Source organism: Erigeron canadensis, chromosome 6 (genome assembly GCF_010389155.1).
Source record: "Erigeron canadensis isolate Cc75 chromosome 6, C_canadensis_v1, whole genome shotgun sequence".
Taxonomy (NCBI): Eukaryota; Viridiplantae; Streptophyta; class Magnoliopsida; order Asterales; family Asteraceae; genus Erigeron; species Erigeron canadensis.
Genome location: NC_057766.1, coordinates 19,065,940 through 19,088,290, shown reverse-complemented (window position 1 = coordinate 19,088,290; position 22,351 = coordinate 19,065,940). Strand labels below are relative to the sequence as shown.

The 22,351-nt window shown below is 34.4% G+C and overlaps 1 protein-coding gene and 1 pseudogene across 1 annotated transcript; both read left to right on the top strand.

Annotated features, from left to right (window-relative positions):
- The first annotated feature begins 5,345 nt into the window (after window positions 1-5,345).
- Window positions 5,346-7,264, top strand: LOC122604408 (annotated as a pseudogene).
- An 11,370-nt stretch (window positions 7,265-18,634) lies between these two features.
- LOC122604407 (receptor-like protein EIX2) lies at window positions 18,635-22,013 on the top strand. The gene is made up of 2 exons (XM_043777302.1): window positions 18,635-19,070; window positions 20,815-22,013. The coding sequence occupies exons 1-2, from the start codon at window positions 18,635-18,637 to the stop codon at window positions 22,011-22,013; spliced, it is 1,635 nt and encodes a 544-aa protein (XP_043633237.1).
- The last annotated feature ends 338 nt before the right edge of the window (window positions 22,014-22,351 follow it).

Here is a 22,351-nt window from a genome sequence, read left to right as displayed (position 1 = left end):
GAGCTGAGAGGAAAATATAGGCAGATTATTACTGAAGTGATCCCATATGTCTGCAAAGCATTTATGAATGGGTCTGAGGTGGGTACAAGGATTTCAAGTCTTTGCAATGCGAATAGGGTCGATGCCGAGTCGGAGCTTGTGCGGGATACGATAAGTCCTCTCAACAAAGTCATGAGTGATCTCGAGGATCTTTATTCTCAATATTTGTGTGCCCTATCTGCAGATCCTGATGTTTCTCCCTCTCAACTGATGCAAATTCCCAATGTTTGAATTCTTAAACTTTATGTCCAAACATTTTCTTTGTTGGATTTTCCTTCCTCCTTTTCCTTAATTTGTATCTCCAATAATCTTTTGGATTTAAGCCTTATTTATTTGGATTTATCTAATGGTATAAGCCTTTTCAAGATGCTGATTAGGCAATTTACTGGCTTAACCTTTTCAAGACTTATTCCGTAAGGCCTTATTTGGACTTGCCTTGTTAATCTTTTTGTTGCTAAGGCTTTGTCCGTGAACCGAGCTATTACAATATATGTTTGGAGCTTGTGTGTTGTCTTATGACAGTCGCCTTTTAAGTAAATTGTTTTATGGCAGTCGTCTTATGATGTAATTTGCTTTATGCGAGTGTTATCGGGCGTCCCCTAAACTCCTCGTAAAGTCTTTTAATATACATGTATAATTTGCGCATGGTGTTCTGATCGATCTTTATTAGAAAGCAATTTTTCGAAAAAACAGGGGGCCTTTACATAGTAAGGTCCATACTGCTTTAGCTTTCATTAGTTGCTTTTTGTGGTCCGGAGATTTCCTTAATCCTGCATATGGAGGGTTTTTAGGAACTGAGTGCTACTGGCCTCGGTTTTGCTTGTACCACTAGCTAGAGGCGAAGTTCTTTTAGTACGCTCGTTCTCTGTTTTGCGGGAAGTTCCTTCCTGGCCGTTGTTTCTGGTTTTTAATGCAACCCGGTCTTCTCGCAAGATGACTTGCTTCCGAGGTTTTCGCATTAAACTATATCTTCGTTGTTTATGCTCCTTTCCAGGTGCCTGAGTTTTCCCGCTGCTATTGCGTCCTCCATAGCACGCAGTAGGTTTCGGCACGAATCCATGTTGTGTCCATGATCTTTATGGAAGTCACAATATTTGCTCTGATCTTTTTTCTTGGTTATCAGTCTGGGTGGGGTTGGGAATGTTTGTGCCACCGTTTCTGTCGCAAGAATTTGCTTTGGGGACTTTGTGAGTTTTAATAGTATTATCCTTTTTCCCCGAATGCCTTCACTGTTTACTGTGTCTTGATTTCTATCGACCCAGGCGTGAGCTTTTACTACAAGCTCATTAAATGCCTCTAGTAGATTTGCCGTCAGAGCTTCGACTAGCGTCGGTGCTCGAAGGCCGTGAATTAGTCCTGATATCCTTTGACTTTCAGGTAACCTACTTATCTCCTGGGTCTCCGAAGTGTACCTAGCTATAAATTGCTTGATTGTTTCTTCTTTGCGTTGCTTTATGTCATGCGCCACTAGGTGTGTCTTTCTATAACTTTTTGATGTGCCAAATCGTGACACAAATTTAGCTTCGATGTCCCCAACATCACCTGAGGTTCTTAAATTTTCGCTCCACTCCTTCGCTTTCCCAGTTAGGGACTGGAAGAAGGCTCGGCAAATCGTCCTTGGATCCCACCTCCGGGTTGCCGCAATTATGGAAAAATGGCTCAGGAAGTTAGTTGGGTCCCCTTTGCCAATATAGCGTATATCTTTGATTGGCGCTTCTCCTTCTTTTATCAGGGTGTCTGGTGTTGTTGCCACAGACAGGCTATTCGCATCACCTGTTCCGGGTGCAAGCATGGATGAAAGAGCATTTTCTCCTCAGAGGTCTTCTTCCGTAATGTGATTTTCTCCTCAGAGGTCTTCTTCCGTAATGTGATACCTTCCCTGATCCGAGGGAACGGGTTCTGGTTCGTATACCTGACCTGTTTCCCTTAGCCGTCTTATTATTGCACATAACACGTCGTAATTTGCCTGTACATAAGCGACAGTAATCTACTTATCTATTAGTGTGGACATCTTTCATCCAGGTTCTCCTGACACACCCGCGATTGATACCTTTTCCTGGGTCCCCGGATCTCGAGGTTCTTTCGTATCTTTGGAAGTGTTTCTCCTTTCGCCTGACCATATCCTCCTGGATTTTCTAGAGCGGTGAGGTGCTCTTACTCTGGAGCATTATTTTTGTCTTCTCTTTTATCAGTCCACTAGAGGTCATGCTTAGGTCCGTGGTTGAGGGTCCCTGGGAGAAATTATCTCGACCTGGGCACGGAGTGTCCGGCTCGGGTTTTATCCGCTTACGCTCCCGTGCCTTTTCGCAAGGTCTTCCTGTTGCAGGCTTACTATTTTGGTTAGCCCTCCTTCTGGACAGGATGAGGTCGGGGTCTTTCTCTTGGCCTAACGGCTTTACCTCAAACCTCTCCTTTTTGATAATCGGAGACCGCTGAGCAAGTTTACCATAGATCTGGTTTCGCGGTTCCGATGCATATCCAGTCCTGATGTTGTCACGTTGATGCGACACGAGCGCCTTTTCTGGCTAACCCCTCGAGGTTGTCGCGAGCTTTCCCTGGCTCTTTGATGCGGTCGTGCTACGGGGTCGGTTCCTTAGCCTCGGATAGGATACAGTACCTTTCTTGTCAGGTGGTTCAGGCACAAGCATGTCTTGTGTTTGGACTGCTGGCGGAGTGCTCATTGCGTCCGCTGTGTTCTTAGTACGTGTCGCTCCTGATGGGACGTCCCGGGATTCCGGTGAGGCCAGGCTTCCTCTGTCTGGTGGTCCGAGTTTTTGAATTCGGATGTACAGACGGGGGAACCCTTATTGCTCGGGTTTTGATCCCTTCGCCCTGATCCGAGGCTCTCACTTGGACTTTTTTGTGTCCCTGGCATTTTTTCGGCCGTTAGCTTCGCTACGGTGTGGGCGTTACCTGGTGTCTTTGGTATTTGTAAACTTTCGTAATATCGTTTGTCGATCTGTCGCTTGTTTTGAGGTAAGCGCGATCTTCTCATTCCCTCTGGTCCTATCAGGAGGCGTACTTCGCTGCGTGCCGACTGATTCGGCGTTTGTTAGAGAGAAGGGATAGGATCCGGCGTAATATCATTTGTTTGATCAAATAATCGCACTATGGCTCAACCGGAAGTGTGAGTGGGGTTGTCGGTGTTATTCGACGATTCCCTTACGGTCAGAGGGTCGGAGACCGCTTTACGCCGGGTGGTATTATGGCTAAGTCGATTCGTTCGACTTAGGGTTTTGTTTAGGGTTTATTCAGAGGTCGAATAAACTATGAGTTAGGGTTTTCCTTGCGTGATGCGTATTTGCGTGAGGTTTATAAGTCGATTTGTGTTCGACTTAGGGTTTAGAAATTCGATATGTTGATGAGTGAGTATGGATGAATATGCCGTGAGGTTCCTCCTCTAATTATATAGAGGGTAGATAACTTGGAGAGGATGGTAAGAGAATTAGGGTAAATCTCTTCCTCCTTTGTAAATATCTTGTTTCCTTCTTGAGGAGATTTGTGGTAATCTTGTTACCTAATTATGTCCGAATATATCGGAGCTTGATATATATTTAATAGATTAATCATAGGAAAGATTTTCATCCGATCTCTATTGTATATCTCCTTGGAGCTCGGTATTTGTTACCTCCAGAGCTCCGGGATAGTCATATTAATTGGAGGTTAAGATCCGTTATGGGTTTACTTGTGCGAAGGTGACTTCGTACTCTGCTTCTGCTTCGGGTACGGAGCTAAAGCTCCGTATGGGTATATCATCAATTAGCAAGTTAATCTTTTATTCCTTTAAAGGCAAAGTGTCACAAAAGAAATCTAAATAAACGCAAAAGATTTATGGTGTGTATCCAACTATAAGATAAATGTTTATAATATGTTTTCAACTATAAGTCAAATGTCTGTAATATGAATTTAAGATCACCTCTTACTTTTTGTAGCAGATCGGCATCAATTTCAACAAGCTATATACACACAATATATCAGTTTAAATGTCGATGCACCATATAAAAATTTGAGCATAAATGAATACATGTTGAATATTTTATCCCTATTTTTTGATATTCAGTTTGATTCGGGTGTTACGTACAACATTTGATATCGTGTGATCATCAAATAACATTAAATTTGAAGTACAATTAAATCTCGTTCAGATTTCAAATTGTTCCTTTTTTTGTGTATTCATATAATTAGTGCTTCACAAACTAACATCACCTAATTTCATATGTCATTCATATCTTGCTTTTAAACAACGCCCTCACACATATACATATATAAACACAAAGTAATTAAACAAGTACTCCTTTATTATCCTTCATTGAAATGTCGTCAATATCACAATGTTTCGATTGATAATGGATAAGATTCCCTATAGTTGCTTCAACTTTTTAGGTAAAGTTGAAGCAATTTGAACCATTGGATTATAATTAATAGTGAGATTGAAACTTGAAATTTTAATCTCAACCATTGATTTTAATCCAATGGTTGAAGATGCTTCAACTTTACCTATATAAAGTTGAAGCAACTTTAAAAATCATATTCCATTGATAATTTCAAGTTAAAAGTATCTATTTTTCACTAGACATTTGAATTCTATCTCGTTTCTGACAATTTCTTGTGAATAATTGCCTAAAATATGTGTCAAAGATTGAAAAGGCCTAGCCTTCATGTAGTGGGCCTAAACCCAGTCCATTAATTATTCATTATCTCCAATGATATTTTTATTTGTTTATAAAATAAAACATCCTTCTTTTTTAATTATTCATTATCTCCAATGATATTTTTATATGTTTATAAAATAAAACATCCTTCTTTTTTAATTTTTCGACTCTTAAAATAATTAAATTACTTTTTCTCTACCTATACACTAAATCAAACTACCCTCTAAAAATTTTCGTACTAATCTACTTATAATTAATCTTAAAGAAATTATTTACAAGATACAACTTACATCCCTTAAAATAACTATAATATCCATTTTACCTTAGTACTTTTACTTAGATAACCTCATATCACCGCCACCACACCTACCCCAGCCGCCATCATCATCCCATTACGTAGATATCCCTCTAGTTTATTTTCTAAAACTTTTTTATCATGAGTCTATTAATTGTTCATAAAAGTGAAACTCTTAACAAAAAAGAATGGTTAACACCATCTAAAATCTTAACGTTCTTAGGTTCGACTTGTTTATGGAGATTGTACTTCCATTGTTTACAATAACACCACCACCACCTTCACATGGACACAAACCCTCCACTGCTGCCTTGGCGATGTTGTTTACAATAACACCATCTAAAACCTCTCTTGTTCAAATGGGTATTCGTAGAGGCGATGTTGTTTCTGTTTTGGCCTTTAATGTCCCTGCTATGTATGAACTTCAGTTTGCTGTGCCAATGTCTGGTGCTGTACTTAACAATATCAATTCTCGTCTTAATGCTCGTACGATATCCGTCATGCTTCGTCACTCTGAATCTAAGATGCTCTTTGTTGATTCTCATCTTAAGCTTCTTGCACAAGATGCTGTGTCTAGATTTCCTTCCGGGATTCGCCGACCCACACTTGTTCTCATTAATACGGAGAGCTTAAAAGGTGGTACGTACATGCTTCTTATTAACATCTATATTATGGGCTAGCTAGTGATGCAATAAGATTACCATGCTTTTAATATGTTTATCACTAGTATATGTATGTGTAGATAAGTAAGTAAAGTAAAAAACCAATGTTGCACTCGTCTACGGGTTTTGGGTCCCAATAGCTCAATGTGGAGGTTAAGATGTAAACAGCCTTAAGCCTACCAGGTTCTATCTTGATCTATCTAAGTTAGAAAAAGACATCCAGCTTTGTTAGGAATGATAGAACCCTTACTGGTTTTTTACCACTTATCCAACCTTGTTGGTTTATTATATATGTGTGTAGATGTATGTATTTAGTATTATTGTTTAAAATTAAGAATTTCTTTCTTTAGATAATGTGACCTCAAGTTTATTGTAAATCCTTCCTAATTAATAGATGTAAGCCAGTGTATGTATAATTGTTTTACTTATGTAACAGATAGCAGATCTACAGAAGAGGTTAATAATGATTATCTAAGAACAACAACAACAACGTACGAGGATATAGTGAACAACGTACGAGTGGGATCCCATGACATTAAACTACACCTCCGGAACGACGTCGTCTCCAGAAAGAGTTATACATTCTCACCGTGCGATTTTCATCGTGACCGTTGATTCTCTCACGGATTGGCCTGTACCCAAGAAACCGGTTTACTTATGGACGCTGCCAATGTTTCACTCCAATGGTTGGAGTTTCACTTGGGGAATGGCAGCTGTAGGTGGTACTAATATATGCCTCCACAAATTCAAGGCAGATGATACTTTCTCGGCTATAAAGCATCACAACGTCACCCACATGTGTGGTGCGCCCGTTGTTCTCAACATGATAGCAAACTCGCCTAATGCAAAACCATTACAAAACCGGGTGGTCCATTTCTTGACCGGTGGAGCTCTGCCTCCTGCAGCTGTTGTTCTACGAACCGAGGGGTTAGGTTTTAACGTTAGCCATGGGTATGGTCTGACTGAGGTAGCGGGTGTAGTTGTTTCATGCGCTTGGAAAGATAAGTGGAACCGCTTGCCAGTTAAAAGCAAGACAAGGAGTTAGAACTCTAGTGTTGACTGAAGTCAATGTGTTAGATCCCCACACGGGACTAGGAGTCAAACGAGATGGGATGAGTCAGGGCGAGATAGTTTTGAAAGGGGCGTGTTTAATGTTGGGTTATTTTAAGGATCCTATCGCGACTAGAAAATGTATGAGAGAAGATGGGTGGCTGTACACTGGGGACGTCGGGGTGATACACCCAGACAGCTATTTGGAAATAGAAGATAGATCCAAAGATGTGACTATAACCGGGGGTGAGAATGTGAGTAGTGTGGAGGTGGAATCCATTCTGTACTCAAACCCACTTATCCATAAGGCAGCTGTGGTGGCTAGGCCCGATGCATTTTGGGGAGAAACACCATGTGCTTTTGTGAGTTTGATAGTAGTAAAGGATGAGATGCGTATAGAGGACATAATAAAGTATTGTCGAGAGCGGTGGCCACATTATATGGTCCCAAAGACAGTTGTGTTTATGGAGGAGTTGCCAAAGACAGCTACCGGAAAAATTAAGAAATCTAAGTTGCGTATTGTAGCAAAAAACATGTCCCCTCCCATAAGCAGGAGCAGAATGTAATGTCGGATTTAGAATGTATTTGGCAGTGTTGTTTATGATTGATTATGAATTTTTTCAATTCCTTTGATTTGTTTAGATTAAGTTATTAGAGTGTACGATTATATTTTAAATATCTTAAGTAATAAATTAGTATGGTTCAATTCCTAAAATTTGTAGTCTGGGTTAGTACAGAAATGGTTGGGTCAGGTTGATCCTGGTATTATGTAAAACGGGCTGCATCCATAAAGCATACTAACAGTTGTATGTTTTGTAGACCCACAAGGTCTGCTCATAGATGAATGGATGTATGCTGTTTTAATTGCAGTCTTTCAATCTTTTTTTCATACAGAGTTAACAATATGATCATTGTTATATGTATTTTATGAAGAGTATTATGTTAACCAATTTCATATAGTTGATGACCAAATCTGAGTCAAACTCTTATGCATCTTTTCTAATTTCTTACGAAAATATTTCTCTAAAATCAAACCAACTTTTTAGTAAGTTTCTTTTCTGCTCTTTCCAGCTTTGTGGTTCCTTCAATTCCTTGGCTAGAGTACGATAATTTTTTGCTGTCTGGATTCAAAAGCAAGTTGAAAGTTATTAATAAAGGCGAAGAACATCCTTCCTTTCATAATTATCTTGATTGCAACTAATGCATTGTCTCATGAACCTTACCTATCTCGCGAGTTCTTAAATTTTCATAAGAATCAGTTTTTTACAAGAAACTCTGGATTTTAAACTTCATTCTTGCATATCATTTTTTTACATGAAATTCTGTATTTTAAACTTCATCTTTTTGAGCATATGTGAAATTGGGGATTTATAAACTAAAGAATATAATTAAAAAGCAGTACGAATAAAATGTTCAAAAATTGTTCTAAATGATGTAGTAATACTAATATGCAAGTATTAGTAATACGATCATTTGGCAAGTTTCATGTGTATACAGTGTTAAAATGAGTTTGTCACGTTACCCATGCCACATTCAAATGCATAAAACCTTTTAAATCTTTCACTTTAAAGTGTTTGTGGGTCTTCTCAATGCATTCTGAGCGGTTCCATTCATTACTTGCTTAAATCTTGCCCATTTGACCCATTATCTACCCTGCTTGACCCGTCCATTATACCAATTACTCTTTAGGCTCCTTCAATGTTGATTTTACATAGTATAGAAAATTACAATGCATCTATTTTGTTATAAATATAAGAAATTCATTCCAGTTTGAGTTGGAAAAATGCTACAAAAACGTTGTTAGCCTCTGTATGGGTTGTTTTAAAAGTACATTTGAACTATTATTAAGTCTGCTACATTCTATTGTAACTAATCGTGTCAAGTCGTAATGGCATTGTAACACTTTTGAACATAGGCAAAAGTATGATCCTAACACTTTCGTTAACCTCTGAGATTTTGAGAAGTCTCAAAACTAACCTCAAATTTGAACTTTAGAACCTTAATATAACCACATTTTCAGATTATCCTTGTGAAATTCTGTTGGCACTTAACTCGTGGTTCCCCTTTTATAAGGTATATATATAGATGGCTAAAGTTAAACTTGTTTAGGATAGAACTAAAGTGTGAAGTCAAAATTCTTAATTCCTAAGAGTTTTACTTCTAATAATTGTCTAAAGTGGACGATTTTGAGTCTAATGATGAAACGTAATTGAGTTTCGTACTAATAGGAATGCTAATTAAATAACGGTTTCAGATGTAGAGTAAAAGAATTTTCATAGAGGAATGCATATACCATGCTAATTTAGAATATTAAGGCTTTGGTTTTGCACTTTTGCCCATGGATAATCCTTAGTGGTATCTTCTTAAAATTTCAATTTTCCAACATTTTTATATAATAGTAATAAAATGTTTATTCGATCAAAACATTGGAAGATTTTACCTACAAAACACTGCAGTCAAGAAGCAAGCGCTGACTGAATTCCAGGACTTTGTGCGATTCATGACTACTTCAAGTCTATAGTTAGTATCTTGTGGACTTCAAAAGCTATGAGTTTGAATTACAGCCATAGAGAAGGGTTGGGTTTATTTATTTCGACTTATTATTTTTCTAAGATATATGTCTTGTTTTTGCAGAAAGATTATACTTTAAGAGAGAAAGGAGTATGGCCCAACAATTAGGAGGCTGTAATTCGTTATGAATGTCCATAGAATGAAATTCAAACACTGACGAGCGCTTCAACAATTGCAAAGTCAACAGCTGCAGTAAATCAGCGAGTCAAAGTCAACAGCTGCAAAAACAATTAAATAACTGTTTGGCCATTGGGTCTCATGAAACCGGCTCAATCGTCCTCCAGTTTCTAAGATGGAAATCGGGGTGCTTCAGTAAATCAGCGAGTAGCTTTACTAAAGGTTCTGTAATCTACTGTAGCTGTGTTGTACCAAAATCTGATGGTTTGTTAAAAGAGATGCAAATGGAAAAATGATTATACAAAGTGGGTAAAGGGACTTCAATTCCAAATCTGTTTATTGAGCATGACGCTGAATTGTTAAATCTTTAGTTAATCTGTTATTAAGATCATAAAAACTTATAATTGACTTCAAATTTCATGCTTGTGATTATAATTAAAATTTTTTGATTAGTGTTTGTTATTACTAGCTTGTTCATATTTTTCTAATTAAGGTATCCATGAATAAAAATTTGTCTTTTCTACCGTTTACAGATTTTACAATACTGCAAATTTCTTGAGGATTGGGAACATGATCCTCCCTAGGCTCTAACCTGAATTGTAATTATTGCTGTTTCGTTTTATAACCATGGATAATCCTTAATATTTCCTAAGTACAGTAACTATAGTGTTTCTAAGTCAAAGTCTTAGGAATTACATAGATGTGATGGATCTAAATAAGATGTGGCCATATGTTCTTGAAAGACTTGGTATTTATGACTCTAAAAATGTTAACTTTGTATAATGGGGTACTAAATAATGGTTGGCTCAGTTTGGTCTAAATATATTTGTGTAAAAGCTAGTTGAATCCTTAAACAGTATGAATAAGAAGAATTTATTTGCTATCTAGGTATATTTTTTAAAGCATGCCTTCTTTTATAAGTAGTAAAATTGTGTAAAGTTATAGGATCTGTTAATATAGAATTGGTTGGGTCTTGGTAACTTTATTCTAAAACCAGTTGGTTCGGTTAGGGAACCAATCCCTGTACTTAAATCATTTGACATTGAATCACACTCTTTTAAGAAGCTTAAACGGGGAATTATATAGTTAATGGCCAACTGTTATTCAATCAAACTTTTGACTATTATAAAAAAATTCCGTGCTTAACATTGCAAAAAATAACCGAAAATGAAATGTTATTATGACCCACACAAGTTATTCTATACGTGGCCACGGGCTCTTGAAAGACTTTGTGCAATTAAATTTTCCAAGTCTACTGGAGAAAAGTCTAGAATCATGACTTCGTTTGATTGATAACTTTAAACAAGGACACTCGCTATGGGCTGAGTCACATTTCCATTGTGCGGTTCATGACTCCCGTTTTAATAATATCTAATTCTTGTGGGCTCAAGTCTAAACCGAATTATACGCTAATATATATTTAGAAAAACAATTCAATATCTGTATTTTTATTTTTACATTGATAAAGGATTTCAAGACATGTTTTATCATGTTCACCCGCCTGGCCCGCCTTAATTAGGCTAATGAATTAGAATTAAGAACTCTTATCTTGATATCTAGAGTACTATATACATTCAATAGCCAAAGGAGATTTGATGTCTTAAACTTGTAAAGAATTTTGAAATTGATTCATGTCTAGTAAACAGTTTGACTTTGTATATAAGTTTTAGTTGAGAAAAATGATGAAGTTTAGCTTACATGTGAAGGTATACGATTATATGAGTGGCGGACGTATAGCTAAGAGTGGGTTGCATACCCTTTGATTATCAAGATGAGTATAAAAAATTTGAATTGAGTTTTCTTTTTGAACCTATTTTACATAGAGTGCACACTGAATGAAAAGTAGGTACATATCCAATAGAATTGATGAAACTAAATTTAACTTCTCACCACCTCATAAGTCATCATGTTTCTACTCTGTTTATTGCAATATTTTATTTAAGAGTTGTTCAATTAATACAAACGTTTGTTACATTTTTTGGTACATATCTTTTATAGTCAATGCACTTTTTTATGATACATGAATCCATTCCTTATCATTTTATTTAAAAATTTTATGTAAGTTATTTAGTTGTCATAGTGCTATTGATAATGATTTACGAGATTACTAAAGCCAGAAAGGACAAACCGTTCTTAAAAAAACAAAGGGATAACTGCAGAAAATAAAATTAAATTTTACTCGATTTCATGAAATTAGCAATATCCTTTGAAAGCTTTACTTTTTAGAAAGTATCTTTTGTATATTAGCTAAAAAAGTATCATCTGACCTAGTAACCTGCTGACGTGTCAGTTTGATTTTTAATTCACGATATTAGAAATAAACTTTGAATGAATTCACATAATTAGTAATGTTATTATTTTAAATAATACTCCCTCCGTCCGACTAAAAATGTCACATTTTAAATATTCAAAGTCTTAATTTATTAACTTTGACCTTATATATATTTTTTTGTGTTATATAACTTTTGATGAAATTTATACCAAATGAAAATATATCTAAAACTCAATCAAAACATATAACTTTTATCAACTATTATATAACACAAACAAAAATAATTAAGGTCAAAGTTGATAAATAAAGACTTTGAATATTCAAAACAAAACACTTCTAATGGGACGGAGGGAGTAATAATAATAATAATAAGAATAAATAACTTTTATAAATAGTAAGAATAATAATAATACAGTGAATAATTACTTTATATTTTCAAAATAAATCTAATAGATAAATTAGTATTTGATGAAACTAGACTTATGCTTGCGCAATGCAACGGTGGTGAGGGTAGCGATAACAGAGGTGGTGGTGGTGACAGTGGTGTGGGTGGCAGTTAGACGATGATAGAGGTGGCGATGGTGGTGAATATAAAAGTAATTGATATTAAAGGTGATATTGTAGTTATTTTAAATGTTAGGGGATTTATATTGTAAATTATTTCATGAAAGGTATTATAGGTATATTAGATGGAGATGTTTAAATTGGTAAATAAAGATAAAGGGTATTTTTGGTTTTTCAAGATGGAAAGTTTAAGGGAAAAAAAAGGATTGTTTGTTTTATTAGATACTATAGAGGGGTAAAAATGTGTGTTTAAAAGAAAATAATGAGTATATTTGTTATCTAAGCTTTTAGTTAGGGATATTTGTAATATTGATTGCATATTTGGGGATATATGTAATTTTCCATTCTAATAATAATAAAAAAAAACAATTTTATAAATAGTAATAATAACAATAATAATATTTAAATTAAGTTTTAAGTAAATTTTAATGTAATTTCCCAACTGTATGAATACCTAAAGACACCTTAATGTCAATGCCAATGACTGACAAGCTTCACCAATCTAATAAATGAACCAGTTCGGTGAGACAATCCAGATTTTAGTTGAACAAATAAAGTAAAGATAAATGCAAGAAAACTAAATGACTGAAATTATATAATGCTAAATATATATCAAATATTAATTTATCTATTAGATTTATTTTGAACATATAAAGTAATTATTCATTGTATTATTATTTTTACTATTTATAAAAGTGCTTATTATCATTATTTTTATTATTATTATTATTATTATTATTATTATTATTATTAATTAAAATAATAACATTGCTAATTCTGTGAATTCATCTAAAGTTCATTTCTAATTCCGTAAATAAAAAATAAAACTGACACGTCAGCAGGTTATTAGGTAAGATGTTACTTTTTCTGCTAATAAACAAAAGATATTTTCTAAAAAGTAAAACTTTCAAAAGATAATATTAATTTCGTGAAATCGAGTAAAATTCAATTCTATTTTCTGTAGTTATCTCAAAAACAAACGAACATAAGTTTTGTTTGTCTGTAAACTTTTGTTAGTCATTTGATTTATACTCGTTGACTTTAATTTAAAACTATTTATAAGTTTTTTTTTTATACATTTGAATATTACTAGTATTATTTTGCAGTTAATAATTCGTAAGTTTATAATTATAAATAGTTAATTAGCAATTCATTTATGTTCGTTACATGTGGTTACATGTTTGGTTTTTATTCATGACGTCCCATTTATTAAGTTAAAAAGCATGAACATATGAACCAAAAAAAATTGTTTTGTTTAGTTAAATGAACAAAAATAATAAAAAAATAAGCATGAACAAGGTGTTATTTGTTCGATTCATTCAAATCCTTTAAAGAACCTCAACCGGTATACTCTAGTTGAAAATACGTACACATAATAATCAAAAATTTTTATCAAAAAGTGCATACCAACGACGGATTCTTAAATCCGTCACTGGATATACCTAAGATACAATGATTATTTTAGGAACTTTTAGATACTAATAGATATGTATTAATAGATAACATAGCATTAAAGGGGGCCATATATATAGATTAGGAAGCCATGAGTCTACTCTAAGTGAAAGTTTTCATGCTCAATCTCTGACAAACTCTTATGTTTCTTCTGTAATTTCTTATGAAAATACAAGACATGTTTTATGTTGGTTGTGATTTGATTCTACGTTTTATGCATTCCGTAAGGCATCATTTTTGCCCATGCATAATGACTAGTATCTTTTTAAATTTCCAAGATTTCTATATAATAAGATAATGTTTATTCAATGAAATGTTCATTTGAAAACTAAATTTTTTATGAAACTAGAAACTTGCCAAAATATACTGTGATCTGAATTCAACACAATGTGTTTTAATTATGTTTTTAATAAACACAATGTGTTTTTATTGTGTAATCTAAAATACGTTGTGTTAAGTTTTAAATCACAGTGTGTTTTTTATAGCGCTGTAAATCGGAAAATTGTTTAAACACACTGTGATATGAACTTAACACAATGTGTTTTTGAAAAACATATTAAAAACACATTGTGTTAAATTAAGACACAGTATATTTTGGTCAGTTTTTTCTAGTTTTCACGAAAATTTTAGTTTTTAAATGATCAAAACCTTGTTTATTCAATCAAAACTTTGGAGGAGTAAAGTGAAAAACACTCCAAACAGGCGTTGATTATATGATACGGGTAACACGTTATTGACCTAAACAAGTTTTTCCTACATGTGGTCACTAGAAAGACTTTGTCCAGTTCATGACTACAAGTCTACCACTAAATCCTTGCAGAATATGATGCTGGTCTTAACCCAAAGTATAAGCTAATATCCAATTCAAAAATATAGTTCACAATCTCAAAAGATTTCAAAGACATTTTATTAGGGGTGTACGCGGTTTGGTTTTTACCAGGTTAAACCTTAAACCGAACCGTTTAAAAACCGAATTCTAGACTGAATCCGAACCGAAATTCTGATTTGGTTTTCTCCGTTTTAGAGCGAAACCGAACCGAATTCTAATTTGGTTTTCTATTTTGCATAAGGTTCCGGTTTTGGAAAATAAAAATAAAAAATCGAAACCGATGAACACTCCGACATCTTATATATACATTTTATTGACATTTAGACATTTTATATATATTATATTGGATATATTATTTTGGAAGCACACTAGTAATGCGGGCTTGTCATCGACTGCTGTTGCAACCATCTAAATGCATGCCTGTAGACCATGTACCGTTCGTTAAGGTGGAATCCCACAAACCGGCATGGAAGATGTGCATTCTAAATTAGGCGCTTAGCACTACTTTGGGTAGTTAAGGTGGAGTGGGCAGTCAAAATGGACACGGCATTTTAAAGGATAGGTTGCAAAGTTAAAGCTAACAGGAAATACTTCTTTTACCAAAATCCTATAGTCTGATAAAAGAGGTGCGAATAGGAAAACGATTGGCGGTCTAGTAAATACCAAGAACAAAACTTACGAGGATGGTTGTAAATGGAAATATAATACACTTTTGGTTGTATCCGGTGAAAGCATAGTCATTAAATTAGTGTACTATTTTCTAACTTGTTTTTCTTCTAAGTCAAAGTCTTCGTACTAATTGATAATATGGGATGTAATGGACCTAAACAAGATGTGGCCATAACTTCTTGAAAGACTTGGCATTCAGACCTCTAGATGACTCCATATCATAGCTTCATTCACTCTGTTCTGCAAAATACTCTTAAGCCAATAACCATAAAAACTCCCCAGACAAACTAGAGTATAACAAATAAAGAGCAAATAAACAAGGTCCCAAACAGGATAAGTATAAGTACTCAGATGAAAAAGAGAAAACCTGAAACCTCCAAAGTATATAAGCCGAAGAGCTCAAAACGATAAATTTGATACAAATAAACTAGACAATAAACAGATGGAGACTTTGGAAATCTGTTAGTATCTGACATAGTTGACTAGACCAGTGAACAATATAAACAACAGAATTTGTTAGGACATAACGTTAGCAGCTCAAAAATATACTCGTACCAGAATTCGTTTTTAACTGTCCACCGACTAACACCACCCTCTTATACCTTACACGGGAAAAAATGATGTACCAATTTTCCCATATCAGCTCCCATCTAGACTCCCATTTAACAAGCAAAAACTCAAACACGCTTGCCCCAAACCATAGATTGACACATAGTTACAAACCTTGACATGATAGAAAACATTCCCGTGGACTGACACACTTTCAAAATCCTAACACAAAACAAGGTAGAAAACATTGACCTGACATAAACTCAAAATGGTAAGTCTAACTACATGAGACCATCCCACATCCTTATAACACCCGATCGACATGATACAGGGTTCAAAATATATGTATTAACTAGTATGTAGCATGTACTCAAGTTCATGGCTGTTGGCCCCTAAAGATTTATTGATCCTTGCCCTATTTATTAATCAAAATACAACAATCTCTTCAGAAAAATACTCTTAAACCAATAACCTTAAAAACTCTCCTGACAAACTAGAATATCCTAAATGAAATGCACAAATACACAAGGTCTTAAACAGGACAAGTATGACTACACAGATTAAATCTCGCAAACCACCATAAAAAGTACATAAACAAGCACAAAATGATTAATCTGATACAAAGAAACTAGACACTAACACGATGGAGACTCTAGAAATCTCTTAGTATTTGACATATGTTGACTAGAAAAGTCAACAGTATAACCAATAGAAGTCATTAGACATAATGGTAGCATATCAGAAATATACCAGAATTCGTTTATAGTTGTCCACTAATCAAGAGCATTAGCCACTCAATCAGGATTCCCCCAAAAGTAAGATTTTTGTGAATAAAAGGACATTGACTTCCATTTTCAAAGAATACTCAAATTCAAAAAAACCAACAAATTTCCGCTCTCCACCAAAACAGCAGAACAGTAATCTCTATATACTATTCATCACACCAACAAACCTTCCCATGGACAGACTCAAAATCCTAAGACACAAACCCAATCAGACCATCCCGACTCGTTATAACACCCCATGGACAGGATACAAGGTTCACAATATACGGTCTATTAAGAATATATGTATAAGCATATAGCGTAGCATGTAATCAAGCTCATTACTCACTTAGGTTGTTGCCCCTGAAGTTGTATGTAATCGAAATACAACAGTGCCACTAGATAAACAAACCTGATGGGCTTAAATACATAGTTACATAATATGACCATAGAGTAAATAATCATTAGCAAAATTTGAGTTGATCAAATTGCAACTCTCGTGAAAGATGATCATTAAGTAAAAGCATCTGCACAAAGGAAAAAATGTGTTAGGATAACTCAATATATCAGACCTTAGACCTGGGACTCAATCAAATCTGTCGTCCTGATAATAATCAAAGGACAAAGACAAGGACATAAAAGAGAACTTGCAGAAAACCACCCAGAATTCTAAAAGACACATCCTACTTTGATAGGAGGGTTTACGTGTTTAACACTACCATCAACAACTGTTGATTGATATTAACATCTTATTATGACCCAAACAAGCTTTTTCTGCATGTGGCCACTATCTCTTTAAAGACTTTGAACAAGTCATTACTCCAGGTCTACTATCAAATGTCTTGTGGACTCAAGTCGATCTCACAACCTAATTATACTTTCGTAAAAGATTTCATGTCTTATTATATATGCACCGCATCCCCCCTGCTTATGAATTATACAACGTTTACTCTATCTTAATTACTCCAAAATGGAAAACACCTTTCTTCTCATTTTTGCATCATTCATGTTCATTCAAACATATGGCGCAAGCAGCAGCAACATCATGATCATGGCTTCCTCGAATGTCACATGTATCCAAGGGGAGCGACAATCACTGCTTGTATTCAGACGAGGCCTTGCAGACGAATCAAATCGTCTATCAACATGGATTGGATTAGAATGTTGCGAGTGGCAGGGAGTTGGGTGTGATAGGAGAAATGGTCATGTTGTCAAACTTGATCTTCGATCTCCATCATCTTTCATGGATTACTATATATCATCAAACACAAGTACCTGGCTCAAAGGTAAGGTAAGTCCTTCCTTACTCGAATTGAAGTATCTGTGTTACCTGGACCTGAGCATGAACAACTTCTCAGGACAAAATATTCCTGAATTCTTCGGGTCGTTCAAGTATTTGGAATACCTGAACCTCTCTTACTCAGGTTTCAGTGGTGTAGTCCCCCCTCATCTAGGAAATCTTTCAAGGTTACAATATCTTGATCTTAATCATAGGTACGACATGGTAGCTCTCCCTTATGACGTTTCTTTGATGGTCAAGGATGATCTGCAGTGGGTGTCCTTGTTGTCATCGTTAAAGCACTTGGATCTTTCAGGAATAACAATCGGTAATCATATTGATTGGTTCCATCCGGTTAACACGTTACCTTCATTGCTTACACTGAACTTGGCCTCGTGTGATATACATATCTCCTACAAAAAGTTCATCAATTTCACATCTCTTAATTCACTCGATCTCTCTTCCAATGGTATCAACTCCACCATTCCTGTTTGGTTATCAAACCTTACTAGCCTCGGGCATCTAAACCTTAAAAATAACAGCTTCCATGGTCCAATACCTGATTCTATCACAACCTTGAGCTCTCTTACGTCCATGGACCTTTCATCAAACGAATTGTCTGGTCCAATACCTCCCTCACTTGGTAACCTATCCTCTCTAAGAGTACTCTCTCTATATTATAATCAATTGAGTGGGAGCATACCTGAAAGCATTGGTCAATTATCAAAGCTTGTAATCCTTTATCTTTCTGAAAATCAATTGAGTGGGAGCATACCTGAAAGCATTGGTCAATTATCAAAGCTTGAAAGCCTTGATCTTTTTGGTAATCGATTGAGTGGGAGCATACCTGAAAGCATCGGTCAATCATCAATGCTTGAAAACCTTGAACTTTCTCATAATCAATTGAGTGGGAGCATTCCAACTAGTATTGGCCAGCTTTCAAACCTCATTAAACTAGCTGTCGATAATAACTCATTGGTTGGGGTTGTTTCGGAACATCACTTCACCAAACTTCACAATCTAACCGCATTGTGGTTGGATGATAATTCATTAGCGCTGAATGTAAGCACACATTGGATTCCTCCCTTCCAATTGAAGAGTTTTTCTGCACGCTCCTGCAACATCGGATCTCACTTCCCAAATTGGCTTCAAACGCAAACAAATCTTGAATATTTAGGTCTTTCGAATTCGAGTATTGGAGATACAATACCAGAGTGGTTTGAGAACATCACCTCTCATCTCCAAGGACTGGATTTGTCACACAACCAGATTGATGGAAACCTGTCACGAATCATTACGAACCCAGGTAATCTATTTTTTTCAATAAGAACTTATTTAGGGGTGTTTGAGGTTAACATAGATCTATTTTTTCTAAACAACACTCGTACAAAGAGTTTTATAACAGTTGATATGGATTTTTAATTCTTTAATAATCACAAAATCACAAATAATAACATTTGAATTATCAACAGAAATGAAGAAAAAAAAGGATATTGATGTGTATAAAAATAAATAAATATTATTATGTTAAGGTAAAAAAAAAAAAGGATATTGATGTGTGTAAAAATATATTAATATTATTATGTTAAGGTAATGATATTAAATAATTTTTTTAGTGAGTTTAATATGGATCTTTTATTTCTCTATTATTTTTGTCTTAATTTAACACAATTACAAACATTATGGTTTTTTTAATTATCAAAAAAATGAGAAAAGGTGAGGAATAAAAAGATATTGATGTATGTAAAATAAAAATATAAATACTAGTATAGTATTCTAACTGAATTATTTCTCACGTAATACGCGTGTTAAACATATTTTTTCGCCAATAATTATAAATAAGATAATACTATTATATCAAAAAATGTTTTGTATAAGAAATTTTCAATAGGACATGTATGTTGATTATATCTTTATAAAATAATGGTATGTTAAATGTAGATTTCCGGGATTTTTTTATATACTATAAATAATTAGTGACATGTTAAATTTATAAATTATAATAATTTAACAAACATAGATAAAAGATGTTGAAAAATGGTGACGTTGTCGTTCTTAAAATCATTTTTTTTAATATTACAAGATATTAACGATGTAGAACTAAATACTTATAGCCAATTTCCGCCAATTCACTTTTTAATATTTATTAAAATTCTATATAATGTCATAATTTGATAACAACATACGACATAATACAAAAGGAAATGGTGTAAAGAAATAAAAATCAAATATGTATTTTAAAAAATAATCTCTACATATAATTTATAATACATTATAAACCAAAAGACTCTTTTTTTTTATCATTAAACATTTAGCCTTTAAAATACCATTTATACCCTTCAAATTTAGCTTTTAAAACATTTAGCCTTTAATTTTTTACTGTTATGTTTACAGTTAAATATATTTTGGTTTTTCATATTATATTCATAAACAAACTGGGTTGAATCACTGGTTGGAGCTCATGCCTCTAGAAATAGAGGTAATGGGTTCGTTCCTCATGCCCAACAAGGCTTGAGGTCCTATTCTACCTATGGTAGAACCTGGAAGCAGCATCCCTACCTTTGGTAGGGGTAAGACTGTCTACATATCAACCTCCACATACACCGTCGAAGACGGTATTGGGACCCAAAACCCGTGGAAGACGGCATTGGGAGTTACTTTTCTATATTATATTCATAAAATGAATGGAAAACAATAAGAATTTAAATATATGATATAATAAAAGCAAATAATCACAAAATAACATATAGGTTTTGATTATATACAAATAACAATTGTTTGAATGCTTAATTCTAATATGTTATGTTAAATTGACGTGAACAATGTTGGACTTTGGTTTTTTTAAAAATTAGAAATAAATTTAGTATAGTTATTTTGTGGTTGCGTAATTGGTTCCTGACCAAAACATTAAATTCCAGTTAAAATTATTTAGTGTTTTTATAGGTCAGAGATTATAAGCTGGCTAACGATTGGTCCAACATAATCCAACCCAACTTGTCTTATGTATTTTAACTAGATTAATAATTGTCAAATTCAAATTTCTAACCCAGGTCTCATTTTTTTACTTCTCGGGAAAAATCGATTCACTGGAAGCATTCCAATACACTTATGCGAGTTGGTTGATATAAAAGCACTAGATTTATCTGATAATAACTTTTCTGGAGTTCTTCCGAAATGCTTAGGGAACTTGATTAGGTTACGGATGATGGATCTTACAAATAATAATATAATCGGTTATGTTCCGAAGTCATTAGGTTTCTTATCTTACCTCGAGTCATTACACTTGCAAAACAACAAATTTGAGGGCAATCTTCCGGTTGCTTTACAGAACTTGACAAACCTAGTCACCTTTGATTTAGGGAACAACATGTTGACGGGTAATATCCCTTCTTGGATTGGAAAAAAATTATCAAAGCTTGCAATCTTGAATCTCCAGTCAAATAATTTCACGGGTAAGATCCCACTCGAACTCTGTCAAAACAACGCTCTTCAAAATTTAAACTTAGCGAATAATAACATAACTGGAATGATCCCTGGTTGCTTTTATAACTTATCCGGTATGATCGTGACTAGTGGTTACTTTGAACACGATTATTATGGATATGAAGAAAACGTCGAGGCTTGCATAAAGGGTATTCAATTGAAGTACACCAAAACACTTAGGTTTCTTACATCCTTAGACCTGTCAAGCAACAAGTTTATTGGTGAAATTCCCGATGTTTTGATGAACCTTATAGCCTTGAACAACTTGAATCTTTCTAGAAACTTGTTAAGCGGACATATCCCGTCAAGGATTGGAGATCTAATGCAAATGGAATCTTTAGATATTTCAATGAACTTGTTGTCTGGACGAATCCCTCCGAGTTTGGCTACATTAAACTTTCTAAGCTACTTGAATTTATCATTCAATAACTTATCTGGTCAAATACCGTTTGGACATCAGCTCCAAACTTTAGGCGATCCATCAGCTATCTATGGAGGTAACAACGAGCTATGTGGGCCCACACTATTGAAGATTTGCAATAGAGATAACTTATTAGACACTCATATTAGTGAGAAAGAAGGGAAAGATGATATACAAGATTTGGGGTTGTTAATTGGCACAGTTTCTGGTTTTGTTTTTGGATTTGTGGGACTAATTGGTAGCTTGTACTTGATAAAAGAATGGAGGACAACTTACTTTGAGATTATAGAGAATGTTTACACATGGCTCGCATTATCAATTCTAGTGACTCTTGCACGAATATGAAAAACGTTTTTCTAATGAGGTATGATATTCTTGATTTGTATCTTTTTTTCTTTTCGAGGTATGATCTTCTTGAATTCACGAAAATCAAATGTTGTTATTTCTTTATATCTATGTTTGCGGTTTAAGGTATACATGCTTCTAATGAATATTTATGATTTGCTTGTTGACAATCAAAAAAATGGTGATTCCACTATATATATCTAGGGGATTTAGTGGACTATCCTTATAAATTGATTTATACTAGAGAGCCTATGAATTGAAAAGATATACATGAACATTACAGTATATGAAATTGAGTTAAAAGCCCCTTAAAATTTTAACAAACAATATGAATCTAT

Excerpts from the sequence above, each read along its gene's own strand:
- LOC122604407 (XM_043777302.1), top strand. The coding sequence starts at position 18,635 with ATGCTTGAAAACCTTGAACTTTCTCATAATCAATTGAGTGGGAGCATT. Across the intron at positions 19,071-20,814 it reads ACGAATCATTACGAACCCAG|GTCTCATTTTTTTACTTCTC; the intron begins GTAATCTATTTT and ends TTTCTAACCCAG.